The sequence below is a fragment of the Taudactylus pleione genome, unplaced genomic scaffold (assembly GCF_031769625.1).
Source record: "Taudactylus pleione unplaced genomic scaffold, aTauple2 ptg000644l, whole genome shotgun sequence".
Taxonomy (NCBI): domain Eukaryota; kingdom Metazoa; phylum Chordata; class Amphibia; order Anura; family Myobatrachidae; genus Taudactylus; species Taudactylus pleione.
Window position 1 is genome coordinate 1,088,925 of NW_028285046.1, and position 17,608 is coordinate 1,106,532.

Below are 17,608 nucleotides of genomic sequence, written 5' to 3' on the forward strand. Positions count from 1 at the left end.
CAAGTGTTATGATTAGTGTGATTATAGAATATAAACACATCAGGCCTAACTGAGAATTGCACAGGTACAGTAAGGGTTTATCGATTGTTAAACAACTGTGCATGGCCAGAGATGATCACACGCACATCTACCAGCAATTCACAAACATACACATCTCAGTTGCTCACTTACTACTAAAGCTGCATACAGACGTATCGATTTTGTAAATGAACGATTTTCGTTCACTTTTTAAAGGGAAAAATGAACGAAAATCGTTCATTTACTAATTTTTTTTTTTTAACTACAAACGATTTTTGTAACTTCCCTTAATGAAAATTGTTAAGTTGGTCAGTCAGAATGGACGCTGAACTACAAACTACAAACGGGAACGCGCATGAACGATTTTCGTTCATCGTTATAACTCAGAGGGCGGAATTCAATTGTCTGTTATTGGTCGTTATACTTACGGCTGGCAAAAGTTTTGCGCTTAGAGTGCCTTATTTGTAGACCTATGCAATTAATTTAGCGCTTAACCTTGATAGGCGCGTCCAGAGGGGGCGTTCGCGAAGATAGAGAGCGTGGTTTTGCACCAATTTCATTCTGCGCCATTAACCGAGTGGCCTGCATCGGAGCCTGGTATGCAGGGTTCTTTCCCTGGACGTCCAGCTACAGCGGTGAGTTTTTTTTTTTTAATGGAATGCGGCCTTTTTGAGTGGATGTTGAGCCTGGACGAGTGAATAGTTCCTTTGGGCTGTTTGAAAACGCTATAATGAAAAGCGTGTTTACATTTTTTTTTTGTTTTTTAGGCAGAGGAGCTGTGGGTGTTAGGAAACAGAATCTGAGGGTAAGAATCATGTTATTTTAGTTTCTTGTGGCTTTGGATTGTATGGGAAAACGAATATTCTGAGGGGGATTAAAGGTTTTATGATCTGGGGGTGGGGAGGGGGGGTGGATTTTGGAATGATAATTCAATTATTTTGGATTGTATGATTTGCAGCATTTATTTTTTTCAAACGATTGTGTATATTCATGGAATAGTATGGAGTTGTTTTTTTTTTTTTTTAAAAAGAATCATTCGATTACAATTTACGCATTTGCAGTAGGGGTGAGTGGGTTCGGTTTTACTCGGATCTTTTTATTGGCTATCGCCGAACATGTGTTTTGGATAGCGAATAAAATCGAGCTGAATTTGCGGTAAAGTGGCGATAAGAACCGAGTAAAACCGAACCCGCTCACCCCTAATTTGCAGCAAACCAATCTTTTTACTGGGCAAATGTTGTGCAGGGAAATGCTCATTACAACGTGGCATAATATTTTAATTTGAATTTAAAGTCAGTCGAAAAAGGTGTCGAGTAACGGGAAGAAAGGTTTATAGATAAGAGGCATGTGTTTTTGTGAGTGCAAGGTTGCTTACTGTCAGGGGTGTATATAGGTCTATCTTATTTGCTGTGGAAGTATATGTAGTGGCACCCACACTCCCCTTATAATTTCAGGCATTGTCCCCATTTTTTTTTTCACCCGAATGCTGAGTCTCCATTAGTAGTGCCCCCAGTATTATTCCACACTATACAATGTCCCTAGTAGTAGGCCCTCCTATGCAGTGTCCCCAGTATTTGGCCCCATTTACTAATCAGTACTCCTAGTATTATTCTCCCCTATGCTGCAGTTCCCCCAGCAGTAGTGTACCCAGTATAGGCCATATACCCCCACAAAGTGGCCCCAGAAGAGGCCCTCCTATACAGTGCCCGCAGGAGTAGTCCCCCCTCTACAGTATCCCCTGTAGCGCCCCACCCCATAAAAAAAGTGTACCCAGTAGCGTGCCACCATGTATTCTGTGCACCCTCTCCCCTGCCATGGTTTTCAGTCACACATAATTAAAATCTTGCCTGATCTGTGATCCTGCTGGCCATTGCTCCAGGGCCACTCTTGCTCTGCACAACAAGGGTTGGGAGAGACGTAATCTGGGAAAAACAGATCTCCAGAGTGAGCTCCAGAGTCTGCTACCTTATGTGGTTGATTCCTTAGCCAATAAATCTGGTTGTCTTTCATCCCCGATGCGATGTCTCACTTTTTTTTTTTCCCAATCTCTACCAAAAATCTGGCGCCTGTATGTTTGTAATGTATTTATGGCTGCTGTCTCTCACTGAGGTCTGCCGTACACTTGTGGGGCCCATGGGACAAGCGGTGTCTGCAGGTTTAAGGCAATGGGTGTGTAGTTGCTAGTCCTAATTTATCCCTTGGCTGCTGGAAGGTGGTCCCCTTTGAGTAGTGGCGAAGGCGAGTGGCATCCAGGGCAATGGGTAGTTATGGGCCTTTGTACTGCAATTTTTTTTTTTTTTTTTTTTTTTATTCTCCATGGTTTTTTTTAGCATTTGTTTTTTTTTTTTTTAATATTTTTTTTTTTTAGTTGAGACTATAACAATTACTTAGGGATTTGTTTTAATTGATGTATGATGTTGGTCTGCATAAGTAATTTTTTAAAATTTCTCATTTTTTTGAAAAATGGTATAAAGTTGTCTGTTGGACTTTTTACCCCTTTTTTTGTTGATACTTCTTAATTTGTGAAATTTTGTGTAATTTTTAGTAGGTTAGAAGCATTTACAGCGGGTTTTTTTTTTCAGTAGGTTTTTGGTGTTTAATCTTAGAGGTGATATGCACCCCTGGTTGTTTTTTAGCGCAGAAATGTACAAGCTTTTAGAGGCGTTAGGCGGGGCCATGTCTGAAGGCTTAACTCACCAGTCCCTTTGGGCACTGTATCTGTTGTTTTTGAGCAGTACAGCAAGGCTTTGCCCTATCCCCACATCAGGGACATTGCTGTCTTTTCTGCATTTGCTTGTTGGATCTAGGGCTGGTTGCGTGATTTCTGCCTTACTTCTGAAATACCACGAATGCTAAGTTTCTCCTTTGGCTGGACTGTCATACAGCGTATCAGTTCAGGACTGATGCGTTGTGGTCTATAGTGGGTAGCGCTGTAGGGTGGAATAAACACTACCCCTGTCTCTGTTAGAGATGTTTGTACATGTCATTGGTATTGTTTCCTGCTTTCGGATAGTTTTAGAGGCAAAACAGTAAGTGTTTTTGTGCCATTGTAAAAACCACGAACATACATCTATGCCATTAGAAGGAGCAATTACTGCAATGTACACAGGCGTTTAAGTGCAAATTTGTGTTTGATGTTTTTTTTTTTTGACATTTGTAGATTTTTCAATATTATGGAAAGTGATGATGATAATGGAGATCAGTCTGTAACTGCTCCACCCAGTAAGCGTAAAAAAAAATCAACCTAATTGTACTCAAATGGATGAGATTGATTCCGATGAAGATGCAAGCGGTAGTGCGAGAGCTATACGTTTTACTACTGAGGAAAATGAAATTCTTGTTGAAAAAATATTGCAAATTATGATTACTTAATTGGGCGTCTAAGCCATCAAATTCCTCTTAAAAGAAAAACCGCTACTTGGAAGACTATTGTCGATGCAATCAATTCGGTGGCACCTCAACCTCGCTCCATTGATAACTGCAAAAAAAGATTTTGCGATTGCAAGCGTTTTACGAAGAAAAAAATGGCCAAACTAGCCAGACATCAGAAAGGAACTGGCGGTGGTTCTCCTTTGATGATCAAATTTAATGCCTGGGAAGAGATTTTGAGACAATTTATAAACCCAACACTCGTTGAGGGTCTTGCAGGTGGTGTAGACACTTTGGACGATACTTTATGCAATCGAAGTATTGTTAATTCTTTTATGTTTTTTAACAAATATTATTCTGATTTTAAGTAGGGATGTGCAGGCTCGGATAGGTTCGAGTTTGCACGTGGAGTTCGGATTTTTCCCTCCAAAAAAACGGAACTCAGAACGAGGCAAAACGTCATCTTACATGGACGAACATCATCATTCCTGGTCTTTTGTCCAGGAATGATGATGTTCGTCCATGTAAGATGACGTTTTGCCTCGTTCTGAGTTCCGTTTTTTTTGGAGGGAAAAATCCGAACTCCACGTGCAAACTCGAACCTATCCGAGCCTGCACATCCCTAATTTTAAGTTTGGCGGTATTCAATTGATTTTTGCATCCCGCAAGATCTCTGTAAAGTGACAGGAGATCGCGGGCCGCTACGCAATTGTCCCAGATTTTCTTGTTGATCGCCCTCCAAGTGGTCTGTTTTAGTCGCGTAAATTAGCTTTCCTCGACCAAAGTGCTGGCCATCATTGTAAAAATTGATGTTTGGGCACCCAAACAGGAATTGGTATGAAATACCGCCGGCCGCACGGTGATTCCCGTCAGTGGCAGGAGTTTGAAGCAGCGCAAGTCCGACAGCGCTGGAAATCCCGATCGTGGATTGTTGAGTATTTACTAACCTAACCCCCCTAACCCTAACCCTCCTTAGGGGTGCCTAACCCTAACTTCCCCCCTCTAAATGTCTAACCCTAATCCCCTCTCTAAGTGCCTAACCCTAATCACCCCCTTCCCCGCTGCCTAAACCTAAGTCCCCCGGGGGGGTGCCTAACCCTAAGTCCCCCCTGGGGGGGCCTAACCCTAACCCTCCCTCCCCCTAGCCTAACCCCACTGGGAGCCCTAAACCTAACCCTCCCCCCCGCGGCTGTCCGCTTGCAGCGCCCGGCATCACTGCGATCGGGATGCCGGGCGCCGGTCTCCCGGCGTCGGGGAAATGCGGGCGTCTACATCTAGATGCCCGGCATTTCACCCTTGCTGGGATAAGACAGTCGGGAAGCCGGCTGCTGGTATTTAGGCAGTCGGCTTCCCGATTGCCTCCCCCCAAACATGTCTCTTTTTTCCAGCAATTTGGCTCTCTACCACCATTGGGCCTGGGAGGTGAAATGTTGCGCTTGCAGCTGATTGTGCCCGACAGGGGCAAAATTTCAATAGCTCCGTTGGGCGCGTTTGGGACTTTAATCAATTGTATTCCGCCCATATATGACCTTATTAGTAAATGTAATACAAAAAAAAAAATGTATGTGTGTAATGCAAATTTGTGAAAATTATTGTTTTTTTTTTGTTTTGTTAACTTTTTATATTTTTATTTTATTTAAAGAAACAGACAAGAACATGTCAATTCCGCCCAAGACAAAAATAATGAAGAAAAGTGTCAATCAACATGGTGATTTTTCTTTAAAAAATAATTTAAAAAATTTGTAGTGATTGTGTTAAAACTTTGCTATGTTGTCATAGTTGTATGTGTTGACACAGAAGAATTGACATAGTTACTGTTGTTTTTTTTTTTTTAGTATGAATAGTATTTAGTTATTGTTTTTTTTTTTTTTTATAATTTTTTGTTTTTATAATAAAAATGTACTGAATACATTGGACAATGGAGCTGGAGAAGGAACAAGTGTTATGAAACTTGGTAGTTGTGGATTTTTAATTCCAGGTAATTTTTTTTATTAATTGTGTGTTTATTTGTGTGTTGTGTGTGTATTTATTTATTTTTTTTAAATATGTTATATTTCTGAGAGAGCTTTGTGGAAGATGATTTTTTAGGCAATTATTTTCTGTTCCAATATTGTTTTGTTTGTTATATTTTCAAAGTATACGGGGCAATTGAATTGTTTTAGTGGGCCGCATCTCCTGTCTAAAGTGACAGGAGAAGACGGGCCGCTATTAAATTTTTGGCTGTAATTGCACTGATCACTCCTTTAGAGGTGTGGTTTAGGCGTTTTAACCACTTGCCTGGCACGGTCGTATCAGATATGACCGCACCAGGCTGGGCTTTCCCTGACATTGTCGGATCTGATACGACCAGTCAGAAATGCCCACTAGGCGGCTGTGGGAAGCTAATCTTCCCGCAGCCGCCTACATCAGAGGGACCTTCTGGTCCCTCTGCAAGCGCGGCCACCTCTCCAGTGTGTCCCGATCACTGTGGCCACAGTGATCGGGCACCGTCGGCAGCCCCCCTCCCATAGAAGCAGCAGTGCTGCTGCTGTCACCCGATCACTGCGGCCAGCAGTGATCTGGCAGTCATCTCCACCCCCTTCAGTGAACAGCAGTAGTGGCAGCTCTGGTAGCCGCCGCTGCTGCTATCTATCCGGGCCGCCAGCGGGAGACCCTCCCGCTGCTGCGCCGGAACTACAGTGATCACATAGTGATCACTGTGAAGGAGCAGTGGCGGCGGCTCTGGTAGCCGCCGCCGCTGCTCTGTATCCGGGCCGCCAGCGGGAGACGCTCCCGCTGCGGCTCCGGCTCTACATGTAGGAGCAGCAGCAGCGGTGGCTCTGGTAGCCGCGGCTGCTATTTTCCCCGGCCTCAGCTCCGCCTCCCCGTCTCCATGTGCCCGATCACTGCTGGCCACAGTGATCGGGCAATAAATAATAGAACAATGATATTGACATGTATATATACGTATGTATATATCTATATATATATATATGTATGTGTAAATATATATGTATATATATGTATATGTGTGTGTGTATATATATATATATATATATATAATGTTCGATATATATATATATATATCAATTGATGGATATCGCAGAGCCTCTGATTAGGGATGGCGACTGACCATCGATGGTTTGCAAACCATCGATGGTCTGACTGAAAACAAGTGGTTTGCCATTGCTGGTGGCCATCAATGTTGCACCATCGATGGCAACCCTCAATCGATGTTTAGGAAACATCTGCAGTTGTCGTGTACACAAATCTCCTCGACCAATCGCAAAACAATTGATGGCTTCTAACGATGGTTGAACCATCTCATGGTACAGCCGTCAATGGCCATCACTACAGTTTAATATAAAAATTGCTAATTTTATGGTATACTGTGTTTTTAAAAAAATATTTTTTTCAAATAAAATAGTGATGGATAAGCTTTAAAATTATGTTCGTGACCTAATTCAATCATAAAAGAAACCAACAATTTTGGAGCGGTTTTTGGAAAAAGAATTTGTCAGTTAAGTGGTTAAGCTGCTGTGATCCCAATCATAGTGCTGGATTGAGAATGTTAAAAGTGATGTTTGGGCGGCCAAACAGTTAATTTTTAGCACACTCCTGCTCTCAAACCCCTTTGGGCAACAAATTTGAATTGTTGCGCTTACAGCTGTTGGTGCACGATAGGAGACAGATTTGAATAACTCTGGCGGGCTCTTTTTGTTTTTGTTTTTAATTTTGTATTTTGTCCTTTTTCTTATCCTTTTTTTGTTTCTATTTTATATAGGTTTTTTTTTATTATTTTTATGTATAAGGTAATTTGTTTGTAATTTTTTTTAATTTTTTTTTATTAAAAATGTATTCGCCCCCCAAAAAAACAATATCTCAACAAATAATGACCAAGGGCCAAAATACTGTAATGAAAAATGGAGAAATATCTTGTAAACTGAATAAGAAAACAAATCTAAGACATGCAGTAACATCTTTGTCTTTGACAACCAAAACACCACGACTTGTTGCTGATGTAAATTCAGGTATTTTTTTTTAATTTTTAATTAAATCAATGAATTGGTTATAAATCTTTTCAAACGGTATTAGTTGGAGTAGATCAAAGAAACGTGTGAAGATAAACTTCACAACAGGCACTTAATTAGGCAGTTTTTTCAACAGCAGCTGTAATAAATGAGTATAGTCACACTCAATATGAAATGCAAAAGATAAATAAATACAGCGCTATGAGGACTAGTGGTTAATTAACCAAGTGAAGTGCAATCAAAAAAATTAATAAAATTCATTATTTAATAATTGTAAAAAATGTCATACATAACATATGAGCCATTGGTAAATGCTACCCAGAGAGTCCCAGAGACTATATCCACAATTAATTTTCCATTTGTATACCTTATTTTTATAGGGGTAGCATTTACCAATGGCACCACTAGTCCTCATAGCGCTGTAGGTATTAGTTGGAGTCCTAATTTAAGTGAGTTTGAAGTTGTTTGGGTTTTTTTTTTTTTTAAATTGTGAACTGCATTTAGGTTAGTTTCTTATTGGCACCCATACATCACAAATAGGCAAATGTACTGTTATTTGATCGTTACACCATGTAATTTGCAAAATTTGAGGTGCCAATACACAACAGCGTTTTTCAGATTTTGGATATAGTCCAAAAAAATTTGCACAATGAAGTTAGGTCTGGCAAAGGCTGTTTATGCGCCTTACACTATTTTTTTTTTTTTTTTTTATTGAAGAAGGACCTCTTTGAATAAACACCCCACATAATTGTATAGTTTGGTTGAGCATTTTCCTGGGTCCTTTTTTTAAATTTTGCTGGTTTAGTTTGTAGTCAAATTGATCAGAGGGCACAGTGAGAAGTATGGGTAGTTCTTTAATATTTGTTATTTTTGTCCGAAGTATTAAATTGTTGTGAAAAGGTGTTTTTAATTTTGAATGGTTTTAAAATATTGGGGTTTTTTTGTTTGCGTGAAAAATGTTTCACTCTTAAAAAAAATGTTTCACATTTTTTTCATTAAAGGATTTTCGTCTCTTCAAAATGTAATTAATGATGCTGCTGGAGAATATTCTTATTTCTAATAGTTTTAAAACTAAAAAAAAAAATGTTTATTGTGAATATTTGTGCACTCTTTTGACGTTGTTTATTTTACATAAATTTTAATATTTTTTTGGGTAATTTCATCATTTTAGGTGAAATAATGTCCAACAAAGATCACCCATTCAAAATGCACATTTCATACCAATTGGAAATCGATGTCCAAGGGATACCAATATATTAGATAAAGAGGCTGTTAACCATCTACTGTCTACAGAAGCTGAAACAAATATAGCACATAACATTACAGGTAAATGGCAAACACCTAGTAATTTTTTTTTCTTAAATACTGTGATCGTTTACCGCAAACTAAAATCATTTTAATGTTATGCATGCACAAGTTGTCAAATGCTTAATTGAATCAAATGAAGTCCTTTGTTTTTGCCTTTTTTTTTCAAAATATTGTCTTCTGAAAATCAAAATTTTTTATTTATTTATTTATTTTTTTTGGCCTGTACTAATTTATCTTTTACATGTTGTCACTTTATATTTTTTTAAATTTATTATAGCTTATTAAAAACATCATTGGTCTGTTATTTTCATTTTTTTTTAATCAAATCAGCTTTTTTTAAGTAAATGTATAACAGAAAACTGACTTTAGGAAAAAAATTTTTTTACATTTTTTTTTAGATTTAAATTTTCCAGATTTATTTGAAGAGCCAACTTTAAATGATTCAGAATATATTGTTTTGACAAATATTTCCATGACAGGTAAGTTTTTAATTTCTAACTAAAAAAAAAGATCTACTTAAGCAGACTGTGAACTGAGGCAACTCAGGGCACTGTGTTCCCCTGGCATGAAAAAGTAATTAGCAATAAAAAGTGTCATAATAGCATTGATGACAATTTTAGATGGTTATTTATTCCCTTGACATTTCTTTGAAGTAAAAATTGTTAACAAAAATCCTGTTAACTGAGTAAATATATGTAAAAGTAAACACGGAATACATCATTTGGTTTAAACAAATGATATGGGGTTTTGGGAGCATCGTCATTGAAAAAATAATCTAAAACATATATATTGTAATAGTTTGATTTTAAGGTTTTTTTTTTAAATTTTCATAGTTAAATTTAAAAAAAAAATTTTTTTCATAAAAATAACATAATTTCACAGAAATGCCTCAAACCAAGATTCATGAAGTAGGTCCTGCAGCAGGAGAGTTGCAAAATACAGATCACGAAACGGAAGAAGGTAAGTTTTTTATTTTTTTATTTTTTTTTATTTTATTTTTTTTTATTTTATCCATAATCAGAAATTGAATTTAGCTTTGTTTTTTACAATTGTTAAGTGGGTTTTGCAAATGTATCAATTTCCAAAAGGTATATGAACAAAGCAATTCAATTCTTGTTTCAGTTGGTGAATAACATATCTCTTCATTATTTTGGAAATGGCAGCAGCAGACATGTGCGAGTTGTGATAGGATCACTGGTAAAGTTGTCTGTGACAGGGACATTTATCCCAGATTCCTGTCTTATGTGTTTTAAATCCCCAGGAGAAAGTCTGCAGTGTAGCAGGCTTGAGTCTCGGCTTTTTGAAAAGCCGGTTTGGGACCTGGGGGTTGTGGGTGAGAGGAGAGGGAGGGCTCCACCCACGGCACTCCAGGTTTTGGTTCTCGCAGCCTGGTTACAGGCTTGTTAGGGTTTCCACCTGAGAGTGGCCAATATTAGCCTAGTGTGTGTAGGGCTGAGTGTCTCACCTGGGAGAGCAGGCAGGGAGTTTGCTCAGAGACACTTGAAAACCTATTTGTAAGTGCTGTGCTGTGCCTTTGTTGCTGGCGAGGGCATTAGGCCCTGCCAGGTTCTGGTAGTGAGGGAACCACCTGTAAAGTTAGAGCCCGGCCAGGGCTAGGATTTATGTTTATGGTTTCTTTTGTTGTTTCTGTTTTGCACAATAAAGACTGGCGCCAACCAGCTTGTACTCGAATCCAGTCTGGCGTACTGTTTCCTGGCTGCTGTGTGTGGAAGGAAGGAGTCCCCTACCCAGGAGAGGGACCCCCTAATCTGACTGTGTCACAATATGGTGGAGAATGCGGGCACCCACACACACTGAAGTTGCAGCAAGAGGAAAACTTTCCATTTAAAAATTAAAGGGACAGACACCCAATTTGTGAGTGTGGAAATAACACTGTGTCCTTGGAGTCCCATAGAGGAGGCGTCAGCCAATGCTCAGAGAGGCAAGGTTCAGCTTCCAACCTACACCCCAGGACAAAATGGAGGAAATTATTAAGGCCTTGCTCCAAGCTACAGGAGCTCAGCAGGAGACGAACAAACTTCAGCAGGAGACTAACCAACTTCAGCAGGAATCTACCAGGGCTCAGCAGGAATCCACCAGGGTGCAACTGTTGGCCTTGGAGACAGCCCAGAGGCAACAACAGGTCGCCATCGAGGAAACCCGCCAGGCCTTAGCGGAAAACAGCCAGGCCATAAAAGAGGTGGTACAGCAGCTGGTCGCCCGGCCCAGAGATGTTAATACTGGTCCTCCCACCACCACTCACTCCGTACGAGCCAGTCACTTCCTCCAAAAGATTACTTCAGGCGATGATGTGGAGGCCTATCTCACCGCATTTGAAAGAACGGCCGAAAGGGAGAGTTGGCCCAAGGAGCAGTGGGCAAGTCTGGTGGCACCTTTTTTGTCTGGGGAGCCACAAAAGGCCTATTTCGACTTATGCCTGGCTGATGCCAAGGACTATAAAAAACTAAAACAGGAGATCCTAACTCGCTTGGGAGTCACCACCTTTGTTCGTGCCCAACGGGTCCACCACTGGGAGTTCCATATGGACAAGCCTCCACGTTCACAGATGCATGACCTCGTCCATCTGTCCTCAAAATGGCTACAGCCCGAGACGCTGACGGGACCACAGATCGTGGAAAGGGTTGTGATGGATCGGTACCTGCGATCATTACCTGTGACTCTGCGCAAGTGGGTGAGCCATGCAGACCCTAAGTCCACGGACCAGTTGGTCGAGCTGGTGGAGAGGTACGTGGCGGCTGAGGAGCTGATGAGTATGCCCCACCGAGCCCCGATGGCGCACCAGCGAACTCCCACAGACACTGGTAAGACTGTTCCAGGGGAGAAGGGTGCTGGGCGGTGGAATGTACTTAAGACTGAGGGTGTAGAACCTGGAGACAGGCCTGCCAGGCAAGGAAGGTTCTTGCCCCGTAAACGACTAGACATTAATATGATTCAGTGTTTCCGGTGTGGTGACTTCGGCCATATTGCCGCTAATTGTTCACTTACAACTGAACCTATGCAATGTGATACTGCTCATGTCTACCGCAGGGCGTCTTTCTTTGCACAGACAGCCAGTACGGCTGACCGGCAGGCTGAGACTGATAAGCACATGTGTGTACTCACTGTAGATGGCAACCGAGTAGAGGCACTGTTAGACTCTGTAGCTTGGTGACACTGATGAAAGCTGAGCTGGTGAACCCCTTGAGGCATAAGGGGAAAACTGTTGGTGTGACCTGCATACATGGGGATACTCGATATTATGTTACTGCCGAGGTGAACATCGGGACACCATGTGGTTCGGCTATAGTTTCTGTGGGTTTGGTGCATTGTCTGATGTACGATGCAATATTGGGGAAAGACTTTGCTCACTTCTGGAAGTTGTGGGAAAGCCGTTTTGTTCCAGAAGTGAACAACCCCGATCCATTTGAGAAGGTTGTCGATGTAGTGGAGGAGGGAGTTTCTTCTGAGTCAGAGGTACTCCCTTTTTCTACTATGATTGGCGAACTAGAGAATGCGGAGCGTGACGGTGGCCCGCCAACTGATGTGCCTCCCATTGAGGTGGGAAGTGTTGTTGGGCTAGTTGATCGTCTGCCTGATTTAGAGGTCAGGAGAGAGGTCTTTGCCGTGGAGCAGTTGAATGACCCTACTTTGGTAAAAGCCAGGGAGAATGTAAAAGTAGTTGATGGTAAACCCGTAGACCCTGATAGTCCTTTGTCCTATCCCCACATGGCAATGTGTCAGGATTTGTTATATCAGGTGACTAAGAAGGGGGAAGATGTTGTGGAACAGGCTCAACAGGCACAGCAGAGGGTATACAACCACAATACTCGGTTACGCAGCTTTGCTCCTGGGGACAGAGTGTTAGTGTTGGTTCCCACTGTGGAAAATAAACTTTTGGCTAAATGGCAAGGGCCCTTTGAAATCTTAGAAAGTGTGGGACAGGTCAATTACAAAGTTTACCAGCCGGGGAAAAGAAAGCCGGAACAGATATACCATATAAATCTGTTAAAGCCCTGGAAAGATAGACCGGTACTGTCGGCCGTCCGAGCCCCTCCAGTAAAACTAGGGCCCTTAGTTCCCGAAGTGACAGTGGCAAAAACCCTGTCGGCAATTCAACAACGAGAGGTCAAGGAGTTTCTGGTCAGAAATAGGGTGCTGTTCTCTGACGTACCTGGGAAAACCTCGGTCGTTAAACATGACATCATCACTGACCCAGGGGTTAAAGTTAATCTAAAGCCCTATAGGTTACCAGAAGCACCAAGAGAATCGGTGTCGAAAGAAATTAAAAATATGCTAGAGTTAGGGGTTATTGAAGTATCACATAGTGAATGGTCAAGTCCCATTGTGTTGATTCCAAAGCCCGACGGGAGTGTGCGTTTCTGCAATGACTTCCGAAAGTTGAACAGTGTTTCAAAATTCGATGCCTACCCGATGCCACAGTGGAGAAGGAGGCGTTGGCCATAAAGTGGGCGTTAGAGGCTCTCAGGTACTACTTGGATGGAAGAAAGTTCAAATTGATCACTGACCATGCCCCTTTGAAGTGGATGTCCGAAAATAAGGACAGTAATACGAGAATTACGAGATGGTTCTTGGCGTTACAAACTTTTAAATTTTAAGTGGAACACAGGCCAGGGGGCCTGTTGTCTAAAGCAGACGCGTTGTCACGCGTTCATTGTTTGGGGGCTTCAGTTGTTCCGCCCCATAGGTCGAAACAAAGGGGGGGGATATGTGATAGGATCACTTGTAAAGTGGTCTGTGACAGGGACATTTATCCCAGATTCCTGTCTTATGTGTTTTAAATCCCCAGGAGAAAGTCTGCAGTGTAGCAGGCTTGAGTCTCGGCTTTTTGAAAAGCCGGTTTGGGACCTGGGGGTTGTGGGTGAGAGGAGAGGGAGGGCTCCACCCACGGCCACTCCAGGTTTTGGTTCTCGCAGCCTGGTTACAGACTTGTTAGGGTTTCCACCTGAGAGTGGCCAATATAGCCTAGTGTGTGTAGGGCTGAGTGTCTCACCTGGGAGAGCAGGCAGGGAGTTTGATCAGAGACACTTGAAAACCTATTTGTAAGTGCTGTGCTGTGCCTTTGTTGCTGGCGAGGGCATTAGGCCCTGCCAGGTTCTGGTAGTGAGGGAACCACCTGTAAAGTTAGAGCCCGGCCAGGGCTAGGATTTATGTTTATGGTTTCTTTTGTTGTTTCTGTTTTGCACAATAAAGACTGGCGCCGACCAGCTTGTACTCGAATCCAGTCTGGCGTACTGTTTCCTGGCTGCTGTGTGTGGAAGGAAGGAGTCCCCTACCCAGGAGAGGGACCCCCTAATCTGACTGTGTCACAGAGTATTAACTTTAAGGATGGCGACCTGTGTGGGTGTGTGAAAGTCAAATGTAAATTGGCCATACAGTTTTTGCTGGGTGTTACTAACCAGTCTACAGTGGTCACCTTTAGTAGTACTAAAAATTTTTATTTTTGCATTAAGGCCCGCCTTAATCTGTGACTTTTGACGACAGTTTGGCTTTGTTTTAAAGTTTGTGATACTAGTGTAATAAGTGTTTGTTTGTTTTTTTGTTTTTTTTTTCAAAAAAAATATGCATTTATTAAATCAATACTGTAATTATTTTAATTGCAATCTCAATCCTTAGAAATCCCTGCAAACGGACGGAATATTGAGAATCTTGTGAATATAGATTTAACACAAGGTAATTTTTAATGTTTTGTAATCAGATGGAATCATTTTTTTTTCTCATTAAACTACATTTTTATATTTGCTAGTGGTTAGGATTCTTTTTTGCCATTTTTTTTAATTAATAATGTTTATAATGTAATTTTTTTTTTTTATAATTTGTAAAGTTTTAGATTTTTTTGTTAAAAAAGAAAATTTTTATTCAGTTTTACATTTTTAAAAAGTTGAAATATGCTTATTTAAATTTTGCATTCTTAATTTGTAAAGTAATGTAAGGACTTTTGTAACAAGTTTAAAATTTATGTTTCAAAATTTTGATTTTAGGGAGCCATTTTCATTTTTTACTTTTAAGAGAATCTTTTCCAAATTTAATTGGGAATTATCATCATTTAGGGATCACAAGTCAATGCCAACAGGTTCATGCTGCTAACCCTTTTGACGATATTACGACTTTTGCAAGCAGAATTGATGACAGACAAGAACTTCACCGACGAGAGATTGAGAAAAGTTTTTCAATAATTGGGGAAATTCTTAAAAAAATGTTTCATGTTTTTGAAAAAGAGCATGATAACAAAGTTATGCGTGCCACAATGCAGGACAGCATAAACCAATCTCTAATTGCCCAGTTAAATGCTATGAATACTTATATACTAAGCATTTCAAGGACCTTGGATAATATTAGTAAAATACAGCAACAAAATGCAGCAGCAACATTATCCATCTCTAAAAGTCTCGAATGTATTTCCACAGAATTTAAAACAGATAGATATCGTGGAATATCTTTCCATGAGCAAAATACTTTTAATCCTTTAACTGTACATCAGAATAATGTAATGATTCCCAAAAGTAGTGAAGTGAAAAGTGATGTTGACCAAGGCAAGACGACTACTAACCATCAGTCTCTTTATGACAGTTCAAATTAACATAGACATTTGTAATAGCAACACAAGGGAGTGTTTGGAGGTCGTCCTTAACAATAAGAGCTAATTTAAAATTTTGAAAATGTTTACTAATTTTGACGTTTAGCCAACATTTAGGCATTTAAGGTTGAAATATCTAAATTTACAAAAATAAATAGTAAACCAAAAATAAAGATTATATGTAGAAATTTCATACTCTATTTTGTTAGTGTTCCTCCGTGTTGTAAAGGGTTACTAACTTTAAATTTCTAAATAATTGAAACCAAATTTCTGTTCTTGAAGCCGTTATGTAACAAACTTCCAAAATATAAAGGAAAAGAATACTTTCATTAAAAAAACTAAGTAATATTTTCAGATTTATTTTCCATGTACTGCTTATTCCGATGGAAGAGCTACATTTCCACTTGCATTTCCAGTGAGGTGTTAATGGAATTTTGTAAAAATTTAGCAGATACAGTAGGGAAACCAAATTTTTAGGATGGGTGCCTCTAGAACTTTTTTGGAGGGATTTGATGCTTAACGCAGCTCTGCCAGCGTACTGTTTATTGACACCCCTTAACATTGACAAATTTATCAGCTGTAGACAAATTCCATTCATTTTATTTAGAAAATACTTTTAAGGCAAAATAATTGAAATGGGTCCTAAAAAATCCTTACATTGGCCATGTTTCTTCTCTATGCTTTGGTAATTTGCGTGGGAAGATCGATCTTGGAGCTATTCAAATCATTACTCATCTAACCAAGACTAATGATTTCTATTTACATCACTGTGAAATAGCAAACAAAAGACACACAAGTTTGTTTGCGAGGCTGATTCCAGGCCATCGCGCCAGGATAACAGCCACGCAGCGAGAGGTGTGGAGGGGGAATGGCCATTTTTGCAAATAAAAACTAATTTTTAAAGTGCATTAATGACCCATCCCACCTCAAAAATAATGTAATTTTTTTTATTACAACAAAAAACTATCTATTTGGCAATATTTTCAAGCTAAAGAATGGAATTGTGGGGATAGGTCATTTTTGCAGAACAAAATATTTTTGAAAAAGCTTAGTCTAAGCTAGAATTACCTTTAAAAATTAAACTCAAAACCATAGCTGTTTTATAAGATTTTTTAGTGCTTTACAGTTTTTTTCTTCGCATCAACAATTTTTGAGCATGTAAAGAAGTGCTCATGAGAGATCACTATTGGTTCTGAGCCTTCTTATATAGTCTTTAATAAGCTTACATTCTAATTTGCTAAAAACAAATTTTTCTAAAACATTGAAAGTGAGCTAAGTTTTTCCAAAAACACAGAAATAAAAAACAAAAAGGTCTGATAAGAAGTTCACTATTGTTACTACTGTTATATAAGGCTATGTTTGGTTTGATACGTGACTTTAAGGTCTACTTTCAATTGTAATTTTACAAGTTTAAAAAATAGAGCAATTTTGTTTGCATTTGAAAAAAAAAACATAAATGCATAAATGTTTGCAATAAAACCATTTTACAAAATACTAGCCACCATTTACGTGTGAAAAATGCATCCGTAAAAACCTAATGTTAGATTTATATTGTTTTTAATAAAGTGACAATCTTTAAAAATTTCTGGGTTTTACATTGATTGATGTATTTTGTACACGTATTAATGCACTAAACCAGTATCAGGTTCATCTTGCAAAAACAGGATTCAAATATCCTTTAAAATAAAAACCCTTATTGCTTTGGTGTCTGACTAAACCCAAAGCCTTGTTTATTTTTTGTAAAGAAATCCAGTACCAGTAGGAAAATAAATGTTTAAATTAAATATTCTGGTTTAATTAAAAAAAAAAATTACATCAACTACACTTTTTTTTACACATCTGGCCAAGATCAGGCCACTAAAGTGACAGAAGTTTGAGTGCCCTAATATATTTGTAAATTTTTGTTTACTAATGCCTAATGGCTGTTAATGTAGTTTTTTTTTCAAAACATAAAAATAATCCAAACATTTCATATTATTAAAATTTCTAAATAAAAAACCCTTAACGAAACTTCAGGGTAGGTAATGGACACTTTTCTCTGTTAATTATCTTGCGTACTTCAATTCTATATAAAGGGAAAAAAATATATATATACAATATTAACACATATATGTAAAAATTTTATTTTTATTTTTTTAAATAAATTGGTTTAACTACAATTTACAAAATTTTAGACAACCACACAGAGATAAGTTTTGGAAATTTTTGAATTATTTATGACAAATGTAAAAAAAAATTAAACAAAAAAACAAAAAATTATATCTATGCATATACATATTATTAATTATTTAATAAGGTAGGTTTAAAC

At 39.1% G+C, this 17,608-nt stretch overlaps 1 protein-coding gene across 1 annotated transcript; it reads left to right on the forward strand.

Annotated features, from left to right (window-relative positions):
- Positions 1 to 638: 638 nt before the first annotated feature.
- LOC148478924 (uncharacterized) lies at positions 639 to 16,814 on the forward strand. The gene is made up of 8 exons (XM_088455144.1): positions 639 to 653; positions 786 to 823; positions 5,030 to 5,095; positions 8,569 to 8,723; positions 9,104 to 9,184; positions 9,588 to 9,665; positions 14,340 to 14,396; positions 14,774 to 16,814. The coding sequence occupies exons 5-8, from the start codon at positions 9,178 to 9,180 to the stop codon at positions 15,301 to 15,303; spliced, it is 672 nt and encodes a 223-aa protein (XP_088311270.1). The 5' UTR covers positions 639 to 653; positions 786 to 823; positions 5,030 to 5,095; positions 8,569 to 8,723; positions 9,104 to 9,177; the 3' UTR covers positions 15,304 to 16,814.
- Positions 16,815 to 17,608: the final 794 nt, after the last annotated feature.

Bases quoted from the DNA above. Each gene is read 5' to 3' on its own strand.
- LOC148478924 (XM_088455144.1), top strand. The intron at 9,666-14,339 runs GTAAGTTTTTTA...CTCAATCCTTAG, and splicing joins AGATCACGAAACGGAAGAAG to AAATCCCTGCAAACGGACGG. The intron at 14,397-14,773 runs GTAATTTTTAAT...ATCATCATTTAG, and splicing joins GAATATAGATTTAACACAAG to GGATCACAAGTCAATGCCAA.